Source organism: Falco punctatus (genome assembly GCF_963210335.1).
Source record: "Falco punctatus genome assembly, chromosome: 12".
Classification (NCBI taxonomy): domain Eukaryota; kingdom Metazoa; phylum Chordata; class Aves; order Falconiformes; family Falconidae; genus Falco; species Falco punctatus.
The window spans coordinates 27512113-27538144 of record NC_137592.1 but is presented as its reverse complement, the minus strand read 5'-3'; the positions used below and the strand labels follow the sequence as shown (position 1 = coordinate 27538144).

Sequence of the window (26032 nt, the reverse complement as noted above, 5' to 3'; positions counted from 1 at the left end):
GCCAGTACCTTGGGAGATCAGTTAAGTCATGCAAGTTTTTCAGCATCTATAATTTCTTTTTATATAGCATTAGTATCATGTGGAAGAAGTCACACTCCAGCCCATTGGTTTCTACCTCATTTCCAAACAATGTCTGACATACGGGATGAATCTAAGCTAACATGTATCTCCAAGCATGACAACACTGTATAGAGATCCTGATGAGCTGCAAGGTGCAAGATACAAAAGAGAATCAACTACGCAATTGTGGGCAATAATTAAAGGATTCATGCAGGGGAAAAAAAAACCAAACCAAAAACCACTCCAAAACTCATGCTATTGGTTTGAATCTGTACTCCAACAGAACACAAATCCAAAGATGCAGTCAAGACCCAAGCTTAGTCCTGATGGCTCTGGAACCAGAACTGTGCAATGACAAGACGAAGTTCTGCTCACATCTCTGCACGTTTCCTCTCCTTTCATTCATGGCCGTATCATCCCATCTGCATTAGGAGATGATGAAATTTCTTCAGTTGGGATCCTTGGTAGGTTGGCTTCGGTAACTAAGTAGTCCCTTTCAGGAGCAGATTAGGAATGTCTGGATGAACCACTGACAATTAGTGCTACAGTTTCAGAGTAATTTGTAAACTTTTCTCGGTTCTCTGAATTATCAGCATTATCCTCTTCACTGCTCAGACTTGACAGCACAGAGAAACTAAGTACTACAAGTCACTGGAAAAGCCAGGGTCTGGGCCAGAATCACAATCCTTATGTTTCTTGCTTTAATAACCACTTGGACCATCCAAAATCTTTTGAAAAAATAATCAAATAGTTTCATTTTTGTTCAACTTAGTCATTGATCGCAGTTTTTGCGCCAGGACTGGGTGGACACACTGAACACCTCAGTGGGGAATACAAGCAATCTTCTGTGATAGCAGTTTCACTTTAAAGTTCTGATGATCTGCTTCTTTGCCACTTGTAAAAGCTTTTGTTTCAAAGGGAGGGAGGTTTGGTTTAGATTAAAAAATTCATTGCATTGCACAGCTATTCTTATAATACTCCTAATTTCCAAGTACCTTTCCAAAGTAAAATATAATAAACAGATTTTTGTGTGAAACATGGAAATAAGCAAAGAAGCATAACTAGAGTATTACTGGGATAGATTAATTTGAGATTAGAAGAGAAGGAAATTGCAAATAGAAATTAAAGGCAGACAGCAAGGGAAATTGGCACAACACTGTATGAACATCTTGATGAGAATCAAACCTGCCCAAATACTGAAACCACAGAGTGATCTCTGATGTTTTTAAGCACTGATTAAGGCTGTGGGGATGCCAACACTTGAAAGAAGATGTAACTTTTTGTAAGAGAAAACAAAGAAGGTGAAGGATTCTGGAGATCCAGACAACTCCACATAGAAAGTTCAGCAATACGGGAGAAAGACAGACATATTTCTTCAAATCCTACGGTGCTAAAAATAGCAGGAATTCAGACTTCATTGGGGCCAGATTTCATCTGTGGTCTCTGTTTGCAGGGACTCACGTTGCCATGCCATTAGGCACACATGGCAGAGCTGGAAGTCTGGGCAGATACTGATTTTAATCAAGTTACCTGAAAAAGTCCATGTAGAAGGTGACTTTACCTTAAGGTGACAGAGATAAAGCAGATACCTTGGACACTGTTACACAGAAACAACTTAATGTTAGTGTGTGCCTTAGAGCAGTGAAGGTTATGTGGGCAATTTGACACAGGCATACCTGAAATTCTTCCAAAATTGGAGTGAAAAGACCAGCCTGTGATTTATACAAAGGGGAGACAGAGCTGCACAAAGGCCAGGGGCAGGAAAGAGATCAAAGTTCTTAAACAGAACAAGCTATCCTTATCAGATTGAAGCTTTTTTTTTTCCCCCCCCTCCATTTCAGGAAACATTTAAAATATTAATTTCCAGCAAAAAGCTTATTCTCAGAATCATCTTCCTAAAAAATGAAACCTGCATTAAAGAAGCTTCAGTTTTCTTGTATTTTTTTATTGGTTGATTTCCTTTATCGCTTTTCTTCTTCTTTCACTTTTTCAGTGGCTAAATAGTAAGATTTAGAGAAAAAGAGAACATGTCAAGCAGCCACAAAGAAACCTGGACATCATCTGTACAAATGCTAGTGAAATATTTTGAATTAATAAGGTGTTCATGCTGTATGCTTTCAAAATTAAAACATTTTTAAAGAACATTTTCCCACCATCATTACTTCACAAGCCCTAGAATTACACTGAGTCTTACAAAGCATTTCTGACATTTCAGAATTTTCCAGACTGCTCTCAAATAAAACCATAGTAATAAGAGTTTAAACAATCAATAATCCTGGAGGTCTGAATCTCTGGATTCAGGTACCACTCAGCATCAGATTGAAAACAAAGAATGTAACATGGTTGTTTATTTCTTATTCTCTCTTTCCAGCTTCTCTTTTTCAAGACAACATTTACAGGAGTACAGGGCTCACTGTTCCTTATTCCTGCCTAGTGTCCTATGCTGAACGGCAAGCAGAATAAAACTAGCACTTGCTACTGCCAATCCACGGCCAGACACAGCTAAAGACAGTAATTTCCAAGGCTGATAAACAGGGTTTATTTCTTTAAATGGCTAAATTTCTTGTATTTCTTTGTTCCTTAAGAGTTTTCTAGTCCAGCCATGTTCTAAGGTTTCCACTTAAACCTCAGGCCTCCCAAACACTGAGATTGCTGACAACTCCACACTCATTCCAGGCCTGTGATTCTGTTAAATCTCTCCAGGCTGCTGGAAAGGCAAAGTAGAATAGCAGTCAGTCAGAAAGACACACTTATTTTCATCTCTCATGCAGCTGATATCTGAGAAGAACATCTCAGTGAGGCCCTAAGGGCAACAAGGACTTTGATTTACTCCAGAAACTGCTTTCTTAGACAAGTTGCTCTCCTGGCAAAATTTAGAACAAATTCTTGAACTATAAAGGCCTGGGGAAGGTTTTGACTTCCCGCCTCACTCAAACAAATACTGTTCGCACTGTATTTTGTCTGATCCCGCCAGCCCACCAGCAACAACACTTAAAATTTCCTGATGGCATGTCACTATGTTCCATGTTTAAAGCCTTCATTGTTTATAATATCAATAATTATTATACAAACACAGTATTGAAGAATTATTTCAAATCCTTATTGACTTCAGTACCAACAGGAAGAGGAAACGAGGGCAGGAAAAACCTGCAATTACTGTTATGTGTTCCCAGTAACATCAGTCACACCGCATCAGTACACTGTCTTCCTTGTTCTCCATCTCTCTTCAGCTCGGATATCCTCTGGCAGAGCCAGCTCAGAGAACAAAAGCTGGATTAGACACTTGTACGAATAAGAATAGTATCTAATATTACACTAGCTAATGGAGAACATTCAAAAAGCTATCAATTGTCATGCTTGGAGGGTATAAACTGATCACCAGCTGAGGTAAAGAAAAAATAGCCTCCCCACCCTCATCCACACAACAATTCAATGTAATTACGATGGGAACACAATGAGCATTTAAACCTTCTTTGAAACAGCCACAACTGGAAGCATGGGAGAGAAAACGCTTGACCAGACAACTCGCCTCAAAAATTCCTGTAGTGCTATAAAAAATAGACAGGGTAGCAATCTGGACCAAGATAATAAAGGAATTTTGGCTCTCCTCTTGAAATGCTGGCAAATGAGCCACATATGGCTGTTTGCTGCAATTCATGCCAACACATTAATGAGCATCTGTTAAGGTACTACAGTTACTTCACAGCATATTGTCTGCATATCCACCAAGGACCCATATTACAGTTCTGCACACACTGTTTAATCCTAGTTTTCCCAGTCACTGGTCCTGCATGGTCAAACTGCCTGCCTTAAGTCTGGTAGTTCTTCCCAACTCAACTCTAACACATCAAAGTCCACTACTCAACAAGACAGTAGTACACACTCCCAGAGGCACAGCGACCACTCAGCTAGTCTGTCTCTACACATGCCCCTTTTATTCCCTCTTCAGTCAATACGAAATACACCTCTGAGCAGCTAGTTCTGTCCCTGCTTTATTTACCAGGCAGTAAAAGCTGCCAGCACTGTAGCTTTAACCCATCGTCTGAAAATTAGGCTTGGGGTTTTTATTTCATACATAATTTTTAATAAGAATAATCATACAATCACAGTGGATATGTAATTTATTACATGGTGCCTTCTCCTGGAGCTGTGCAAATTCTGGAGTAGCTATTATGTATATTAATTACCTGGCTCTTGCTAATTTTTGAATCTATTCCTCTCTGGTAATATCCTTGCCTTCCAGGGTTGACCTTATATTTACCTGTAAACCCTGGAACATCCACAAAAGGCTGCAGAAGCAATACAGAACTAAAAATGCTTGACAATGAGATGATCTGCCTTATTTTGGCACTCTTTTCACTGTTGCCCTATCCATAATACTGCAGAAATGACGCAGATACCCTGTAATGCCTGGCAGTCTTCCTTCCTGAAGGTTAACGTTCACTGGGGTAAACACTGTAGTAGAGAAAGGGCAGGTGGGAGAAGATTTAGGAGATTCACAATTGAAATACCCAAGTATAAAAAGGCTTTCTAAGGAAGCTCTGAAATGTATCCACGGAGAATTCTGGTTCTAGATTCAAATAATAACTTTTGACAGATTTTCCCTTGTCAATCATCAAAAGAATAGGTAAGTCTGGGCTGTATGCCTGGTGTGGTCCTACAAGAATGCAGCAGCCACAGTCATACATAGATTAAAATCCAGCTTCTAATGTGGCTGAAGCTTGATCCATTTATTGATTTGAAAACTAGATCAGTGCCTTAAATAGGTATTGAAACTAAATGGGAAGCAGCAGACTACAGGCTTTAGATGCCCACTGTGGCCTCAAGCATAGAGAAGGCAGGCAGGCAATCGTATGCTGTCCCCACTGAAATCTCTGCATCATGCTCAAACCCAGCCTTAGATAAAACAGATCACAGTAACGCAGTCTGGAGGTGGTGAATGAATTGGCATAATGTGGCCAGATGCTGTGTAAGGGAAGAAAGGCCGAACTTTCTTAGAAAGCTGGAAGTCAAAGATTACAGTTTAAGAGACTAATGTAAACCTGAGCTTCCTCAAGTAAAGTATGCTGATGTGTCTCAAAGCTTCAGCTGGCATAAACACTGTAAGAAGAAGGTGGGTTTTTCTTTTAACAGCCTCAAATTTTCATGACCAGATCTAACCTTTAAAGAAATCTGGGGTTATGCCTGCTTATTTATTTCATATTTTTATACACACACTTACATATACGTATACAATGTTAGAACTTTACCAGAAAAACTGTTTCTCACTGGAAATTACTCATTTAATTTCTTCTTACAGGAAAGGATGACTGTAAATTCCAGGGTCAGAGAAGGTTTGTTCAAAACCTAAATCAAATAATGGCTCCTACATGTAAGTACAGACATGTGCAAGAAAACTGCTGATCTGTAAGAACAAGGGTAGATCACCTGTATTTCCTAGCCTCTGTGTTTACATACTGGAAGACTCTGAACTGGAAATCCAGTATTTTAGTTTACAAAAAGCACACAAGACTTAAATTTTTTGTTAATAAGCATCTTGCAGACCAAAAAGTGCTGTCTGCTGTCACAGGCTAAAACCCATGCCTTCTCCTGTTAGAATCCACACAGACAAACAAATGGGAACAATAGATTAGTCAACTGAATTAAGCTTTCCCAAGCCAGCACACAGCTGACAGCAAGAAGATGATTTAAACAAGATTTAAAGCATCAGTACAGGGAAGACAAGAGACAACAGCTGGGCTCAGAGCACTGGGCCCCGGGACTACCGTAACCATCGATTCTACCCTATCATGAACTAGGTAACCAGTCATCCAGAAAAGGGGGTGCTCTGTCCCTAAAAGGCAACTATTAAAGGCTATGGTATGGGATGACTTCCAACAGAAGTCAACATTGGTTTATGGCTTAATTTCCTATTGCAGACCACAGCACAGCACAGCGATAGATGTGGTAGCTCAAGTACTGAAGGCAGGATAAATAAGCCAGGCCAGAGCTTGTGCTGTTCCAGCTCAACTCCTTTGGTGGCTCAGGGGAGCAGGGCAAGTATCTCAGGTAAGGCTGTCAATCCCTTTCCTTGCCTGGTCAAACAAAAAGATTAACAAAAGTGAAGTAGCCCCTTTGCCAAGCTTGTTACCTCAAAGAGGAGAGAAATATTTCATCTGTTCCTGTGCTTGCCCAACTTTCCTGTGTTACTCCAGTTTCAGGTTTCAATTTGCTTTACGGTAGTGAACAGGAGAGAAAGAGACTATACTGCATTATTAGCCAAAATGACATTGCAACCACTGGAAACCTTCAGCAGGTGATGTTCCAAGTTAGATACAATTCACTGCTGCTAAAGTAGGATCTCAAGCTCTCTGGACAGTCACTGGGAAGAGACATAGGTGCTTCTGAATGGTTGCACCTAGGTTGGATGTCTGAAGAAGACAGTGGGAGTACATCTCAGATTGCCGTTAGGCAGTTAGTAGCTTCCTGTCCCACATTTAATTTGGAGGCTTTCTGCAGTGAGGGCAGAGGGATTTCAGGCAGGACACCACAGCCCAGGACGCTCACTATTCCTTAGTGGCAGCAGTCAGCTCTAGGTACTGGCACACCTATTGTCTGCTGCATCCATACCCAGGCAGGCTGGAGCTCTCAGATCTCACTTTACTGAACTAATTCAGCATATTGCAACATTTTGTAGCTGGGAGCCAAATTCTCTGTTCAGATCATCAATTACAGATCAGCCGCTGTCCTACAGAGAAGGGATGAAAGAGACTGAGTCTTTTTGACACAGTTCCAGTTTGTCTTCCCCATTTCCCCTTCCACTGTGGGAGAGACTACAGACTAGACTTGTGTCCAGTTTGATACACTGAGATACAACTTCAGAGCCTCTGAAGTAAAAACAAACCCACCTAGGAGCTGCAATAGCTTTGAGGAAATTTACATTCAGTCAGGCACACCTAAATGCAAAAACATGAAGGGGCTGTGGCTTCCTCACTGTCTGGGTTTCCTAAGGAAGGGTGGATCCATTTCCAGACAGCATGGACTTGGGTGGAGGAAAGGGGGACGACACTAGGAGCAACAACATCTGACATGAATCTTTGCTCTCCTAATCTTAAAATGCAACAGCGTGAAACCAGAGCAAGTGTGAAAGCTGAAGACTCCAGCAGGGTTTCATGTCAATCAGGCTTTTCAGGCTAAAGTGCACAAAAAACCAGGAGTGAGACAGCAAATGTTAGATGTCAGGATGATTTCTGAGCTCTTGCATAGTCAGAAGACAAAACAGGTTTAAATCCACAGCCCTTAGATTTACAGTCCACCTCAGAAGCTCATGCCGCCCCTGCCCCATTCCCAGTCCCCAGGTGGCAGAGTAGGTTACAATACAAACAATAGCTATCTCTGGGGCAAGGCCACTTCAATAAATGAATCGTGCCAGCTCTCCTTCACCGACAAGGCTCCAACAAGGCTGTATGCAAGCAGCAGGGGCTCTTTTCTCAGCAGGGCTTCTTTGCGTGCAGCAGCGACTGCAGGGATTTGAGGAACACAAGCACTAGGAGGGAGCTGCTCTCGGTTGCCCAAAGGAGAGGGAATGACTTGCAGAGTAGCACAATGACAACGGACAAAAGGTAAATTTAGACTTAATATCAGAATGATAAATTGCTGAGAGTTCTTAGGACTGGAGACTAATCCTCAAGGATTGCACGGCCCAGTGCCCCGCTGCTGCACAGGCTACTACACCTGCTCTGCCACTTGCGTTCAATCACTCCCTTGTGGTTAGAGAGCTAGGCGAGATATAATAGTGGGTCTTATTCAAACTCTCTGCCTGGGAACATACACTTAAAAAGCAGGCAGACAATGGCATAATTGCAGCCCCTCCAAACTGGCCTGGCCCCTTGCAGTATGATAACTTCTCATCTTTTAGGATGCACATTCAGACACTGCAAGGAAACCAGAGCTGAGCTGGAAAGAAGGTGGAGGTAGTCTTGAAAGGAGAGCTGTGGAAAAGGCAAGCTAGATGTGAGGCATGTGCATGCAGACTGGCGAGCAATGAACTATACTGGGCTTCTCTTTCACTATTATAGGTCGAGTTTTATCTTTTTTTTTTTCCTCCAGTTTTTTCAAGCAGTTTTAAAGCTAGCTGTAGGTACTTAGAGTCACCTATGCATCCAGGCCTAGCATTTCAGATTCGTTATTTTAAAGGCATTATGAAACAGAATCATGAAGTACTAAAACTGGTAAATGAAAATAGGGTTTATATATCCCTACTGTGCTGGACCATTTATAAAAACACTGAAGTAACGATAACATTAAACACCAGTTTATAATATTAGGAGTTTAAGACTGGGGCATATTATTCTAGATTTTATATATTTAAAATAAATATGAATTTAAACATAAAAGCATAGTGTTTCTTTGAAAGCACCAAACAAGAAACAGACCAGACCACTTTTTACACTTAACCAGAGCAAAGTGAAAAATTAAACAGCCAGTTTGAATATCAGTAACTTCTTAGCTATAAAAACCCAAGTATGTATTTGGAATGCCAAAGAATTCAAGCACATACAATTTCAGCTACATGTACGCAGCATCCCATGGACTTCATTTGACTTTTGAATTTTGAAACATCTATGCAGGTCAGAGTTACCAGTTTCTGTATTCAGGGGACAAACTGAAGTACAGAATTCACCCTCCCTCCTCCATTACCCGTAACAAACCAGTACGCAGCAAAAGCCAAACTGGTGTACTCACGTTGTGCTTTTACCGATGGTCTCAGTTTTGAGCTGTTCACTCAGGAGACAGCTCAGTCTCCATCCCAAATCTGGAGTGGCCAAATTCACTGCACTGACGTACCTGTGAACCTGTATAATAGATGCCAAGTACAGTGTATCAAAGTTATAGCACTAAAACCTATTTGGATGTATTCAGTTACCGGTCATCTTGAAAAAGCACCAACAAGACCTGCTGCTCCACTTGGACATGTACAATTCTGTGGGGCTAGACGGGATCCACCCGAGGGCACCGAGGGAGCTGGCGGAGTTGCTCGCCGAGCCGCTCTCCATCATGTGCCAGCAGCCCTGGCTCACCGGGGAGGGCCCCGCAGATGGAGGTTGTCCAGTGTGATGTTCCTCTACAAGGAGGGAGGAAAAAGGATCTTGGAAACGGCATCCCTGGGCAGGAGCGGCTGGGAGCTGCCCGGTGGGAAAGGGCCGGAGGGGCTGGCTGGCGGCCGGCTGGGTGGGAGCCCCCAGCTTTCCCGGGGGGCTGCGAAGGCCAGCAGCGCGTGGGTGGCTAGTGTCAGAGCCAGCGTGGCCAGCAGGCCCGGGGCAGCGGTCGTGCCCCCACGCCCGGCACCGGTGCGGCCACCCCTCGAATGCTGGGCTCGGTGCTGGGCCCCTCACGGCCAGAGGGACGCTGAGGGGCTGGAGCGTGGCCAGAGCCGGGCAGGGGCTGGGGCAGGGGCTGGGGCACAGTCCTGTGGGGAGCGGCGGGGGGAGCTGGGGGTGCTCAGCCTGGAGAGGAGGGGGCTCGGGGGGGCCGATGGCTCTCCACAGCTACCTGACACGAGAGGCTGTAGCGAGGCGGGGGTCAGTCTCTTCTCCCAGGTAACAAGTGACAGGGCAAGAGGAAACAGGGGAGGTGTAGGTTAGATGTTAGGAAAAATTGCTTCACCAAAAAGGTGATCAAGCATTGGAACAGGCTGCCCAGGGAGGTGGTGGAGTCACCATCCCTGGAAGTGTTTCAAAGATGTGGCACTTGGGGACATGGTTTAGTGGGGGCTTGGCAGTGCCGGGTTAATGGTTGGCCTCAACGACTTAAAAGCCTGTTTCACCTAAAAGATCCCACGATTCCATAAATTATTGCACATTCACGGAATATGTCCTTTTCAAATACCACTGATTTTAAATGCACAGAAGCTTACAATTCCCTAATTAAACACCAATGTTTTAGATGCTACAGCTTGCAACTTTATCGCATGCTTATTACTCTGAGGTCATAAAAATTAATGTAGTCTCAAATATTGTGGTTTAAACACATTTTCAAGACATTTACTCCCTCTGTATCGTGTACAAGAGTATTTCAATGCAAAAAAAGATTTGGAGTATGTCTCTCTCTCTCCTCCACACTCTGTCTTAACTAGGCTAATTGAAGGTTAGATATCTAAGTTATCCAGTGCACTATGTCTCAAATTCTTGTGTATGGGCTCGAGTACCTTGCAGTTAAAATATATTATTCCACGTTCACATTGCTTCTCAGCTGCAAATGATGAAAATGCCAGATTGAGTATATGATCGCTTTCATTATGACACCTTATTTTGGTAAGGTATCTTTCCCCAGTGCTGTTTCACATGCAAACTTCTCTGGAAAGTGATACCATCTAGAGATATCACAGGACAGCTTCTTGAATTCTCATTCAACAACAGCATGTTGTTCACCTGGGACATATTAAGCTAGGTCATTTAACAAGTCCTTATAGAACTGAGAAAGTAGCAGAGCTTATCTCCTGGCAAGCCACAGTAATCCCAGCATTTTTCAATTTTATGTTGTTTTGCTTAATGCTTCCTGAATTACTTCTTTTACGTTTCTTTATGTGAAGATAATGCTACACAAATGAAGGTGAGAGGAAGTCATTATCTGTCACTTATGTTACAAAATTCACAATGCCTGTCTTTATGAAGATTATACTCTTTCAGTGCTATGCCAAATAAAACACCTTCAAATCACACAAATACCTACTGGTACAAGTATTCAAACTAGTATCAGTGTAATACAGTACTCTCTATTTCTGCCCCGTTTAGTATTGCAATACAGCTGTGGAGTATCAAAAAGCTGACATACTATACTCCTCAAATGTAAATAAAGCCTCTCTGTTAAAGGATCAAAGAGATTATGCTACACAACTACACAATCTGTATTTCAAAAACCCAAGAAAAATGGCAATTAACAAAAGGAGAGGAAGGCCTGGTACATGCAGTTTTATGAATACATGAAATACAGGGAAAACTGGTTATCTTTAGTGTATATTAATGTCAAAATGAGCTACATTTGGCACTTCACAGTTTCAGTACTACGTCAGGAAAGAAATCAAGCTGTTAGGGTATCTAAGAAAAGCCCAAAATTTTAGGGTCAGATGAGACAGAACCCTAAGGACACAGAATAGAAGAAAAAGCGAATAAGGGTCTTGGGGAGCTTTACTGCTGTGACAGCCACAAGTTCAAGCTCTGCCAGAATGAAAAGGGTATACGCTAGGAAAAAGGTCTGATGTTCAGCCATGCCATGTCAGATCACTTGGAAAATATTTGGGACAAGACTATCATATACTATAAAATAAATATGTAAAGCAAAATCTAAAAACATAGATTTAAAAGTATATATTTAAACAGACTATTGTTGTTAGAAAAAGCAGAGAGTATCTCTGATCTCGTACTGCAGGATGCCTCCAACAGAACTCTCCACTCAAAGCACAGCTAAACCCACCTTTCTGTGCTGTCAGTCTTTTCAGTACTGAGTTCAGGTGCCTTCAGTTGCCTATTTCTGTTCATTTTTACCACAACTGTAAGGACGTGGTAAATCCATGAGTTCTGCTTTTACACGTGAACACCTCTCTCTGAAAATGGATTTGGGGCCAAACACTAATGCTTACTAGGAATTTTTATGAAAGCCAAGAACTCAGTAGTTGCAATACCTCTCTTTCTTAGAGCAACACAGCTCCAGTAACTCCAATTAATTTACTTTTGATTTATACTATTAAAGTTAGAGTTGAATTATTGTCCCAGCACACAACACACAGAAGGTTTTTTGAATTACAAAATGAAGAACTCCGCTGGTGAGGGAAGGGGACAAGAGGCAGCTGACGCAGTTGTTGCCCCTCTGCTCCCCCCACGCTGCAGGTACCTGATGCTCCTCTGCCAGCTCCAGAACACTGCCGTTACAGCAAGGTGATTTCAGGTGACCTGCTACTAGGGTTGGGTGAGGGCAAACAATCTGAGATGCCACCTTGTCAGCCATCCCCAGCCCAGCTGTCCTCATGTATCCTTCATTTGTCCTGAAAGACTTCAAATATACGTAAATTCAGTAATAATTGCAGTACATCATCCATCTTAAAATTTAAACTATGATATTTCCTATTATTGAATAATATAAAAAAACATTGTATGCAGAAGACATGGCTTAAGTCAAATTTTTAAGGGTCTGATATTATTAAGTATATTTTAGTTGTACTGGTTTTAAAGGATCAGGACACTGTAATATAGGCAGCATTACTAAAAAGTCAGTCATTATTTATAGCCAAGTCACGGAGAAATGTGCTAGAATGGCTATTAAGATAAATTCACAGACAATTTTGATTAAGTCTATAAGGGCTTAAGAAAGTTTCTTTAGGCCTCACAACAAAGCCATCCATCTGCTAAGAGGATTTATTGCTGGAAGAGTTCAGCTTCTAACAACTACCATCATTGTGGCCAGCCCACAGCAAGTGTTACCCTGCTGCTTTTAAGAAGACAAATCAGCACCAGTTTTAATTAATGGTTTGGGAACTAGACTCAACATACGTTATTAACTAACAGAATTTAAATAAAAGCAACAACCAGCTGCTCCTCTGGAATATGTCTATCCACTTGCAGGTAAAGGAACATTTATCAAAACCTAAAAAATGGAATCCAAACCCAAGACGGACATAGGAACTTTAATACATTTTAGGAATCAACTGAAAATTACTTGTCTCCAGGAAGCACCTGGGTCTATGGTCTATGCAACTTTCTGAAGTGGAGACCTTAGGAAAAAACACTCAGAATACAAGCTGCCAAGTAAAAGGAAACAGCAAAGTCAAGAGTCCTTGATGTGTAAGACTGCTTAGTATCCAGAAGTTGTAGCGCAGTAGTACCTAAACACTGCAGCCTAAGCTGTGCACGATCTATTTTACAGGCTCTCCAGACCTCAGAGACTTTATTTTGATAAACTGAGTGAACCGGTGAGATATACAGAGGCAGAACGACTGATGCCAGACTGATAACACATACAGAATAAATATTCAAAGAGTAACAACATTAAAGTGAGGGTAGTTCTGCGATAGTGACATGGGATCCAAATTCAGGAATCTGCGGAGATCTGTTATGAACGCGGAGAAGCTATTGCCTTTCTTCCAGCCTCTCCTACCTATACAGACTGAGCTGTTTTTGCAAAGGCAAGTGTTGTTTCACACCGTGGGAATACACAGTACTTTGTAGGATGGTGTCCCAACTCACCATCATAAATCAGATGCTAGATGTATATAGGCACTGCAGATACTATTGGCAGAAGTAAAATTTAATAATAGCTTGCCAGCACATGGAAAAAATTTAAGGTCCAATTCAATGAAGTCAGTGTGATTTTGGCCTGAATCACCCATCTGCTACCTACATTAAGTAGTAAAACATTTTCTATATAAATAAAATACATTCAATTTTGATCACATTTGACGTTTCTTACAGTGCTAAAATTTTTGTCATTTGTCAACCTGTATTTTTAGAGCTTTCTTGGACTAACTGCCAGAACTCCATCTGGCAAAATTAGAGGTGTTCCTAATTCAAAGCATTTTAAAGTAATTCTCTCACATTAGTTAAAAGAGATGAAATTAATTGATTGCAGGTGATTGTAAAAAGATGGGATTTTAATTCTTTTAAAAAACACAAACAATGAAATACTAACTTAAAAAAAACCTTACATTACTATACCAGCTACCTACCCATCTACCAATACCTTGTATGAGGTAGCTGCATTCACAGTGATTATAAATTGAGCCTGGTGTCATATTTTAAAAAACTTATTGTAAATTACTATGTGATTTTTTGTTAAACCAATCACTGTAATACCCACACTATAAATGTGATCGTAATGTGAAAAACCACAGACAAATAGGGTATCTAGTATGGTAAATATAATTTCTTTCTGCCAGGTGTGGTGAATTTGAGAGAGTTGGTCTCAGATGCAAGTCCCACTCCCAGGAAGATTCTGGTTTGTATTCTTTATTCCTGAGGAAAGTTTACTAGCATCTTCAGAGCCACCACCAGATCTACGTAAAGCCTCTCTTTCCTCCCCTGGATAATCAGAGACGTCACTTCAAAGATTCACTGCATCTACAAGTTACAGTAAAGTCTTTCCTAGACTTTGAAAAGGCAGAAGGCACGTCTGTCATGTCCCAAGCTACACTTGTCATCACTACCAGAACAATTACCAAATATCTTGCCCAGTTTGGTGAATACCCCAGCACTGATTATCCATAGAAATAAAACTCTGCATCTTCTAAAGCCAGGACCATGTCACTTCATGGAGGAAGCGTGAGCCAGTGCCAGTGGCAAGGCCCTGACCCCAGGTGGGCAGCCTACAAGCGAAGCACCACACTTTGCCAGTGTGGCATGCACACATCCAAATTCACTACGCGATCCCAATGCCAGGGAGGACCTCTGTGACAGCACATCACTTAATGGAAATTAGAGTATTCTAGGCTCATCAGCTTCCCTTAGGACTTGGCAATCACTGGCAAGTCCTGGAGAGATGCCTCAGTAGGACGTAATGGTCCTTGTTAAGATTTCCTGGAGTGAGTGGACCAGGATCCCACCCCTCCGTGCTTGCTCCTAGTAACCTGTAAAAACTTAATTATTGATATTTCTTTTTTTCTCTCACGAGTTTTATGAGAAGAGAATAACGCATAGCCTCAGCAGCCTTCAAATGTCACTGGAACCAATACGTATTCTCTTCCGCTCTCCAGGAATGGATTTGAGAGTCTATTCATGAATTGACATAGATGCGGCACACACACACACATACAGTGCTACATACATAAGTATTAAACTTATCTGCTTCAATGACTGCTCCTTGTCCAGCTAAATGATTTGGAAAGAATAAAGCAGTTAGCAGGGAGGTAACAGCAAAGTCACAAAAGGCAAATACAACAGCAATACCGTTCGCTAGCCAAGTACATTAGCTCATTTAATTCTTTTCTAAGAGTACATTACATCACAACTCCTTATCTGCCCCATTTTTTTCATTGTATCAGCCTTCAAAAACGTATAAATCATAACGAAAATACAACATTAATCTCTATCGCTTACCTCACTGTCATAAAAGCAGTTATTAATATAAGCAGTCAAAAGGGCTCTCGTTATACAGAATGCAGTTATGGAAAACTGGCTTAGAAAAAAACCTCACTTTTGAGCTCATCAGCTCAAAATGTCCTATGTTCTGTAGATGCATTAGCTGGGGACCTCCCCTAAGGCCCATGTCTCAAAGGCACAGCTGTGAATGACAGCTGATGTGACAGGCACTACACAAGCATTACATACTGCTTTGGCAAGGTCTGACTGCAGGTCAATTAAACTATCATAACTTTTTTTTTATTATTTCAGGACAATTTATTGCTTAGCAGGTTACATACAGACCTCACAGAAACTGCACTCAAGCAGGTGCAGCGGTCAGGAAGAAAGCTAGACAACAGCAACAGCCCAGTTTATTTCTTATCCCTTTTAATTTCTTTAGATTGCCGGCACTGCAAGTCCTAGCTCTTTATAATTACCGGCCTCTATGGTGCACAGAAAATCATTGAATTGCTCTCATTACAAACATTTAGAAAGAATCTGGCTCTAAATTGAGTTATGAGTTTTAAAAGAACTGAGTTTTATATTATATCTAAGAAGCTACTCTTCGTAGACCACATAAAACTATTTTAACTTTTTCTATAGATTTCAACCTCTTATTCTATTTCAGTCACTAATATTCAGTCATATAAGCACCAACAGCACTACTCCAGACAAAGTAAAGTGGTTTGTTGTATGGTACTAATCTTCTGCGTCCCCTTGACATGAACATTAGAACAGAAAAAGCCAGGCTTTTCCTCCAGTGATTCATAGCACACCAAGTACATGGTATCACATCAGTCCACAAAAATCTAGCTTGTGTTATCTGTGTGCAGTAAATCAGCATAACCAAACGATTACATGAAGAGAGATCTGTCATTAAGGTGCAGAGCAATTACGACATACTACACAGTTCCAGGTCTCAAATCCACCCTCTGTGAATGAGACCAGCAAGCATTCCCACGACCAAACCATAGCTGTCATTTGACTAAACCCTGTAGTCACACAAACACAATGTTTGAAATCCGATGTTTTGGTTACATGGTTTAGTTCGGTCTTTCTAACTACATCTTGGAACTCCTCTGGGTAAGAAAACTTAGAGCACACTATTTTATGTATTTGAGCCTCTTTAACTAACTTCATCTGATACTATTGACCGTAAGTCTAGAACATGTGTATTAACTATGCCTTTCTGCACAGTAAATTTACTTCTAATTTCCATACTTTGTGGGGAAACGTTCAGTATTGCAAGGCACTTCACACCCAATTTTCTAACTCCTGATTTTTTTTATACATACGTTTCTCATACACATGAATTATACTTCCCTTGTCATCACCAAGAACTAAACAGTATTTACTTACTAATATTCCCACCTGCATTCTCTGGTATTTAATGGCAAAGTCTACACAGTAACTGCCAGAACGGGTAAGTTCAAAAAGTTTTACTGCACTATATAAATAGATATGCAACAACGGTAGTGAAAATGCTGTTGATCTCCAACAGCTTTTCTTTAGATTTTGTTAGGATAAATAGTTAAAAAAATTCCCCAAACAGGACACCCTGCAGAGCTGGTGTTTCAGACAATCCTGAACGAACAGAGTTATAGCCCTGCCACTGTTTCAAGGTGCGTGTAAGCCTGCCAATCAGAATAAAGGTAAATGATGTACTCTGAAAATGTGGCAATCTTAGTCCACCCCAAATGTTATCAATCTCACAAGCCCTGGCTTCAGAAAAGAAAGAGTTTCTTTGTAACGCTCTATTTCTTGAGATGGTTTCTAAGAAGAATTCAAACTCTAATGCCCTGGGACAAAAACCAAGTTAAGCATAATCCAGCTCATGAGTTATGGCAAAAAAACATTCTGGACAACATCAGGTTTTACTACATGTAATGGCTTTATGAAAGGTATAAATGTTACTGTTCTATAAAATACATTTTTCATTCCAAAATGCAAATTATAACCCGTATTTATTCAGGGCTTTTCAGTGTTTTAAACTTACTTGAAAAAGAAAGACACAGGATTGCCAAATTAAAGATTTATTATAGTGTTTTTATTAACAAACTTTCATTGGAAAGTTCTGGGCGCATTAGCATAGGAGGCACATTGGCTTCGATGTTTGGCATTTGACAGTCAACAGAATTGCACTTCACTGCGATAGCCTTGCTACAACAGTGTGAATTTTCACGGCAACCCTCATAGCGAGCCTCTCTCACTGACCTATTCAGCAGATGTTTTTTATCATTTTGGTCAGCCTTTAAAACCCGGTCATTCTGCAAAGAACGCTGATCTATCTTGCTCTCAGCTTTCTTTTTCTGCTTTGACAGAGAGGCGTTCTTACTTTCAACCCCATTCGCTTCTGTACCACCCTTTTCACCACCCTTGTCTGCCTGCTGACAGAATCCCTTTTGGTTATTTGATAGACTGTTCTCACATTCAGAGCAACGCACTATTAGAGGTCCTGCGTTTCGGCAAAGAAACTGTGAGGAGCTCATCGCCTTTGGAACAGTTCTTACGTTTTCCTCTGGGTTTTGATGAGCATGTGAATCTGTCCTATTTATTCTTTGATGTGCCTGAAACTGCTGCACAGACTGGAGGAAAAAATTTTTAGGCAGAGAGTTCTGCGTCATGGTTCTTTTGAGCCTTCCTTGAAGGCAACTGCAGTGGAGGACATGCTGGACTGGGTGCACATAACCTTCGGCAGCTTGCTGTAAAGCATTTATAGGAGCTACAGAGCTTTGGATCTGTACCGTTCCCGGTGAAGGAGAACACTGGTAACAGAAGGTGTCACTTAACTGTTGACATGAGTGTGGACTCCACTTCACTGCCACTTGCTTATATGCATCGGGACAGCTACACTGCCTGTTTTGAGAGAAAATCGGGCATATGGTGTGTTGGTCAATAGATGTCTGTAGCATAGCTGAACTAGCCACATTTTTGATGCTTTTACTCACTTCGCTGTTATAGGCTGAATGCATAGGCATACATGTGTTTTGGAGCCGGCTGCTGAAGAGCTCTGAGCAGATATGAGTTTCTTCGTACGTCACCTTCTCTGCAGGGTTACAGAGACCGGTTTGTGATGCCAGAGGCTCAAGCTCATAGTGCTCATGCTCCACTTCTGCTTTTTGACTTCTAGAGTCCAGCTGATATTTGCTAACAGGATGGGATTTATTTTGACCTCTGCCTCCTTGGGCTCCTGAAAAGGTCTGAGAGAAGGCATTACACCGCAATTTTTTTGGTAGCGGGATCTGGCCACAAGTGCCCTGGGGTCCAAGGCATCGGCACATGCACTGGAAGAAGAATGTTGCAAAAGCCCAACTAATGCACATGATAAGCATCATAAAAGTGCCAAGCTGCGTGTATGCCAACACTGTAGAGGGCATCATCATTGCTCCAGCTACAAATGTAGTCAATGCAGCCATTGCAATAGCAGAACCCATACGACTTAAAGAAAAAATGACCTTTCCCTCTCGATCAGGGTCAGGGGCTAAGCGATAAGCCACTCCATAATGAACAGCAAAGTCTACAGATAAGCCAACAGCCACCGAAATAGTGACAGATTCTAACACATTTAGCTCCCATCCAAGAAGAACCAAAGAACCTACTGTAACAAAAATAGTTCCAGCTATTGAAACTATTGCATAAAGGCTTATAATTATATTCCAAGTCGTAAGAAGCATTACACTAAATGCAACAGCAACTGAAAGACCCATGGCAATCAGAGTACCATCAGAAAGGCTGTCCTGAAGATCATAAAATTCGAGGTTACTCACAAACCAACCATTGCTGAGACCTTCAGGGGCAGAACTAAGCTCACTTGAAATCCACAAGTCCACCTCTTTGTAAAACTGATGCATTTTCTCATAAGCCAGTGTGAAGAGGTAAGTGCTTTGGAACTCCAACACCACTGCCCTGATGGTGTCATTTAGGTCAAAGCGAGGCCCTGGGGTTTTACTGTCTAAATGGTACCCTGTGCTTCTTTCTAGCTCCATTATAGCTCTCTTGATACATAATTCAAAAACTTCTTGTTTGTATGGAAAGCTCCAGTGGCTGCAGCAGGGGTAAAGGGATGGCTCATCGCAGTCTTGATTTTCCATCCACTGCTTAAATGTTTCAATGAAGCAGCTTGTGAAGTCTTGTTCTTCAGTCTGATAGTAAAATGTTTGATTTCTTAACTTCTGACAGAAACGTAAAATCCAAACCTGTGAAGCTGGGCTAGCGATATTAAAACTACTATCTAGCTGCAGCTTTCCTTTACTTTTAGGGTTTAAAGGGTCACCATTATCCTCAGGTGTGACACCCCAGATTACCGTAATTGGCATGTGGAGCTCTTCTCCATGGTGGACACGTTCAAACATAAAAAGTTTTTTATATTCTGCATCATATCGTTCAAATGGGTGAGAAGACCTAAATACCTGAAACTCTGAGAGCTCCAACGATGGCAATTTCATCTTTGGATTTACACACACAATATATGCTCCACCAATGGTTAAGGCAAGGAACCAGAAAAGCCAAATGTATCGAAATTTGATAACAATGCATGGCAAAACTTTTTCAAAAAATATCCTGGATGTTTCTGAGACTGCAAAAATAACCTTGTGGAACATTTGGCACAACACTGTCCAGCAGTTTTTGTTGTTGTATACCCTCTGCTGAGGTTTCTTAAAGCAACTAAAAATATTAAGAAGATATCGTTCATGTAATACAACTACAGCAGGTAGCCATGTAACCATCAAAACATAATTCACCAAAATGGCAGTGCCGGCATAAACACCAAAACACCTGATTGCTGTGATATTGCTGACATAATTAGCATAGAAGGCAGCAGCGGTAGTAAAACTCGTGACAAACATGGAAAGAGCAGCATGCTGCAATGTAATGCTTACTGTCTCAGAGGTTCCAGCATGAGGTTTATCAAATTTTGTGTAGTTCCAAACGTCACATAAGACAAAAGCATCATCTGCTCCAATCCCAACAAGAATAATCAATGCCGTGAGATTCATGAATGGAAAGAACTCAAAATTAAATACTACTCGATAGAGAAAGTAAGAAATAATCAAGGAACTAATTATTGCAAACATAGTCATCAGCGTGATAAACATGGACTTCGTGTATACACACATGACTAGTAAAACAATTACAATGGCTATGGCAGGATACACAGTATCCATCAACAGGTAATCTTGAAACAATCTATGCTTTATTCCAAACTCAATCCCTGTGACGGTTGTTACACCATCAGAAGCGTTCCAGTTCTCAAAGTTATCAAGGTAAATACTCATCATGCTTTCCCCTTTCTCAGTTGGAGAGAAAAGCATGCTGTATTTTAAAGCTGGTAAGACATAGTCAGCTGTCTTTGGGCTTAGAAAATCCTTGTCCACTAGATAGTGAAGGATCTGGTAAACAGCGTTGTACTTGGTACATTTACGAGGCACATTTGTACACTTGAGTTGGTCCTTCCTTTTGGCATTCATATCCCAGCAGTCTGGCCCCAGGGTTCCATTGTAGTAGTATTTGGCACATGTGCGAAGCAGCTTTAGGGTGTGAGAGACATCCCGTTCTACAATTTTTTGACACGATGACCTGTTGTTTAGAATAGCAATATAGTTGCCCAGTGTCCAGCTGGGACAGCACGAAGCAGCAGTGGCTCTCTGGCAGAGATCGCCAAACTGGGAATGGGATCTGATCTGTGTAAAGACAGGCAGGGTAAAAAATCCAGTTTAAAGCAATAGTCTGCATTTATTAGAAACATTCACCCGCAAAAAAAAGCTCCAAAGTTCAGCTTACGGTCCTTTTGTGTTAACATTTGAAATTCTTATTTCCACACACATTGTTTTTGATCAGTATCCTCTTACATGCAGCAGACCAAACCAGCAGTAACTCAGTATACTGACTTGTCACAGAGGCATAGACTTGGCAGAAGCATTAAGAATATTGTAATTCTATTGTTTGAAGATGGTCTGGGGTGGCTTTTTTCCCAGATTGAGAACTGTTAACTCTCTTCTATTATCTCATGCTAGTCCTGAAAATAAATAATCAGCCATACATCAATGAAGTTTCATTTGGCTTGGAATCATACACTGAAGTTCCTAAGAGAGGCAGGGACTTATCATCCAGAAAGAAAGGATGTGACAGCTTTACGATGACTTCCATCATCTGACCTCTCTTCTGCAATGCTCACTTTATGAGTCTTTTTTAGCTCTCGTACAGCTGACAGACATTTCCTCCAGTCAAGTCAGCCTGCTGCCCAGGCACTGCGTGTCCCTAAGTCATGCAGGATCTTCAGGGCACAAGCCCTGGATGATTCTACTGTGGCGTGAGGCACCCCAAAATAAGTCCTGCTGCACAGAGACAAAGGTCACGCTTCTGAATGCTGTACCCACTGTGGGACGAAGACCCAAGAGCTGACTCAGCAGTAAAGTGGAGTAAGATGCAGCAGCAGCAAGGCCAGAGGAGTCACAGGGATAAGCAAGCACCAGTGGCAAGTGCAGACAAGGGCACAGAGCTGGGTTAGGAGGGAGGACTGCTGGTCCTCAAGCTCAAGTGACTGCCCAAAGCCTAGGAACTCCCACCAGAGCTTTAAAAAATTATAGCAATTTTAACATTTTGGTTAAGGACTCTCCTTTGCTTTGTGTTAACCCCTTATATGGACAACCTTCTTTTACTTCAAGAATATTCCAGATTTAGTTGAAGCCAATAAGAGCGTGACTTGGCTAAATCACCATAAGGCACTTCTAGACAAAACTGAAAGCAATTATAAAATAGAACTGAAACTCTTAGATAACAAGGTTAGATATCAGGGAAATTTTCTCATGTTGGGAAAACTCAGTAGGTCACAAGGAATAGAAATCTTAAAAGCTGGAACTTATAGCTTGCTATACATGACAATTTAGAGTTAATCCTTCAAATAGTTAGATATATGTAAAATTTCAGTCTTAATCAAGTCACATAGAATGAGCACATATTACCAAAGCCACATTAATAAAGTCATGTGCTTAAGCGTTTACAGGATTTGGCCCTGAAACCATTATCAATGTATGTTTTAAATTCAGGTGATCTGAAATATACCACTTTGGGTTTGGGTTGTGTTATTGGTTTTGGTTGTTTGGGTTGGTTTGGTTTTTTGGTTTTTGTTGTTGGTTGTTTTTTTTTTTTAGCAAAATTGCATCAGTTTATTATTAGCAATCCTTTATAATGCAGACAAAAAACCTGCACTTGGGGATTCTCATGGCAGTTATAAAACCTTTAATATGGGCTTAATTTTGTCAACCAGTTTCTGAACAATAACAAACCAGCATTCCAAAAAACCAGGATAATTCACATTTGATTGTTTCCAGATAAAAACATTCACACATGCAAACTCAGGAAAAACTGAACAACCTACTAAATAAAAGGAAGCACTGGAATAGCATATCTGTATTTTTCATGGCACATGTCCAGGTTAATCCTATGAGGACATAATAGGCAAATTGGGAGGAAAGGATTGTATTGTCTTCTCTATGTATTCAAGTTCAAGATGGGACAATAAGGTTTATAATCTGTTCTTCAACACTTGCTGCAGGCCATAAACATTCACTGGTAAAGTAACTGTTGCCAAAGATAAAGTAACATTTCCAGCTGCCAAGCTGGAAATTAGAAATTAAAATACAAAATTTAGCTCCAGATAGCTCATTAAAATACTACGTAAAATGTTAATATATTGTAGCATTGGGCTTTGTTGGTGATCCAAAGGAACTGAAAAGGCCATTTTGCTGTTGCCAGACTTGGTCTGCCACTGGCAAGATTTTAATTTATTTTGGAACAAGTAAGGAAACTAAGCTGTGCAACCTGTGCATATGCTGTATCTGTGGGCAGACCTGCCCAAATGGATCTAGGCAGCGACACAGAATCACAAATACGCAGTCTGAGGAGATCATTTACAGTCTTTGAAGTTTATAAAATAACTGTTTATAGTTAATAGGGAAAACATTCTGCAATTTACAGGTGGAAAAAAAAAGGCTGCTCTTATCCAAGTAGTCAGAAATTAGAACACCTCCTATAGTTTTTTTTAATATAAAGTTTTCATGAAGATTACAGGACTACCATATGCTAAGCAGCTGTAGGATGGAGCCCCTAAGTGTCAGTAAAACATATAAAGTAGTTACAAGCAGATGGGAATACAATTAACACATACAGGATATATTGTTAGTTCATACTAAAGCAAATACTAGTTGGTTCTGAAATCCTGCTTATCTGTAGAATACATAAATTCTAAGGTTTGCATTTCCAAAAAAAAAGCGTCTGATTTTCCGGTCTTTGAATACAGAAAACTTTGCTGTGTATTTCAACTGAGCTGTGGCCCTAAACAAGCAAGAATTCAACAACAAAAACAACTACAGAAGACAGTCGGTAAGACCACTACATCTCTGAAGTCATCAGTTTCTTCCGATAGCTGCAGCTCAAGTCAGCATCCTCTCTAGGGACTGGCTGCTGGCAGAACTTAGCATTCAGAAGTGGGGCATATGCAGCACCTCATGAATTCTAAAAAGTGTTAGAAGTGCTTAGAAATTGCTAAGCGCTAAAATCATTCAAACATGTTATTTGCAAGTAACAAGCGGGGTTTTTTTACATTTAAAAAGCTTCAGCATTTTCTAATTTTTAGCATAAATTTACATAGACCAGCAATAATTGCAAAACCTAACCATATCAGTTTGTTTTGTCTACTACCTAGATTAAAAATCAATGCTGCTATCATGTTGGACTGTCATTCTGCTCAGCTGAGATGTTCAAATACTACATTCTTAAGTAAATACCTACATTACAAAAAAGATGCATAGAAACATTGTCTGCAACGTTATTCTCTGTAAATATCTACACAACTGTGGGCGTAGCTGTAATAGCCAACATTTAATTTTCTGAAGTGTTCTTATTTCAAAGGAAGAGCTATTTTTATGGATACAAGATGCGAGGTGCTTGTTTTTTGAAGTAGTTTTGTCCTTGTCTCAGGAAGTAAAGCAGTCTTTGAAATAATACATTATTATCTATGTGTGCATATAGGGAGGAAAAAAAGTCCTCAGGGGTAATGCAAGCATGACAAAGATTATTCTTCAGAGGTAACTAACTGCCTTTATTGTGTTATACAGAGTATAGATTTTTTTTTATTACAGACTGCATTGCTTTGCAATGATCTGTACTACCTGGGATCTACCTGCACCAGCTGTCTATGTGACTAAACTTTTACAGTTAAATCCAAAGATTAGCACGCCCTCCCTAACTCTCAATTTTTACCCTTGTAAAAGGTTATTCGCCACCGTATATCCTGATTGAACTGGCAATATGATTACTCCCTAGCTCAGTTCATTCAAAGCTTGGTTAGTTTAAATACTTTGTTTAAATACTTCGATTAAGTACTTTGCTCACCAGGCTCATTCCGATTGAAAGAAATAAAGGGTAATCACATGAGCCATCCTGGCAGCGCAATAATCTCTGATGGGGAAATAAGAATATTTCATGAGCACATGAGGACAAAACCCACTTACACCAACAGGGGCCAACCAGGACAAAATGTCAGCAAACTGCACAGGGAGATGGATTATACAATGTTTCACTACAGCTCAATGTTTTAAGCAAGCAAATGCCAGCTGTTAGGGAAAACAATTTGGGAATTCACAAAATTTACACAGTTGTCTATAAGGCAATGATAAACAAACCTAACGATGAAAATATTCCTCATGAAATAAATGTGGTATAATATGAAGTTAATTGTTTAAGATTATTTTTGATTTGGAGGAGAAAAAATTGGAAATAAACAAATCATTATTAACAGAAGAAAGACGTATCGCTTCAATTCCATAAAAGTTACTAGTACAAAGCCAGTTATGGTTACTCAACAGTTCAAAGGAGTTCACTGCAGCAAGCGATAAGCTTGTATTTTACAAATGTAAAAATGAATGCTTAGTGTATTTTAGCCTTTGCCAGTTAACTTCCATCAGTTGAAACCAGACACTGATTTCAATTGGAGTGCTAAATTATTTTCCAACACATTTAAAAGCAGCTATGGTAGCCTCTGAAGCTGGCTATTACAATAGTTATTTTGACTACACAAAGTACTGAGTACAAGGAAAGCCTGGAAAAATTACAACAGGGCCAGACAGACAATGCCAAAATGAGTCCTTTCATTTACTCAGTTTTAAAGATCAAATTAATTTTACTCTGAAGGTATCACTATCCACATCTAATTAATTAGGCTATATTTCTAGCTACTGTATCTATGTTCCTTTGACGTCCATCTGCCAACCTATTCTCTGTTGACCTTAATAAATAAATAAATAAATCTGAGTGACCCACTGGGTGTCAGAGAAAATGGCCTATGCTATGAGGATGCAATTAGTTCACCTGAAGGTGAAAAAGCATGAAAAATTAATTATTTGCTGGGAAACAAAAACAAAAATCCATGGAACAATATTCTAAGAGGGAACTCCCAGCAGAAGTTAGGATAGTCCCTTCTGCAAAAAAAAAAAAAACTTCTGAAGCAACCCTGCTCTACCCCATTCTAGGTTGTATTAGTAGCAAAACCAAATAAATTCCCCAATATAATCTTATTTACAAACCACAAGTTGTTTTCCAACTTCATCTGCATGCTGACTGACCATTTGAAAATGACAGGAACAAAGAGAAGTCCTCTAATATGCTACTGGACGGCAACGGGCAGCAAAACAAAGTTTCAAATACATTTCCTATCTGCAAGTTAAACAAATTAAATGCCATATTTACTTACCCTCAAGTTATCTACATTGCACATTGACTTAATTGCATTCAAATTCCATAAATTCTCTCCTTCTGTTGATGTAAACACCACTCGTGAATAGCGATCACCTGAAATTACAGGAGGGGGGTTTTATAGATTGTTTGGG

The 26032-nt window shown here is 40.5% G+C and overlaps 1 protein-coding gene across 3 annotated transcripts in view; it reads right to left on the bottom strand.

Annotated features, from left to right (window-relative positions):
• Positions 1 to 1889: 1889 nt before the first annotated feature.
• The window catches only part of DISP1 (dispatched RND transporter family member 1), a 108063-nt gene continuing 83920 nt past the window's right edge, over positions 1890 to 26032 (bottom strand). For all 3 annotated transcript variants that reach the window (XM_080408700.1, XM_080408701.1, XM_080408702.1), the window contains exons 7-8: positions 25897 to 25994; positions 1890 to 20827 (exon numbers count right to left, since the gene is read on the bottom strand). In XM_080408700.1, coding sequence (XP_080264826.1) covers positions 17183 to 20827; positions 25897 to 25994 — 3743 coding nt within the window. In that variant the 3' untranslated portion in view covers positions 1890 to 17182. The remainder of the gene's footprint in view (positions 20828 to 25896; positions 25995 to 26032) is intronic.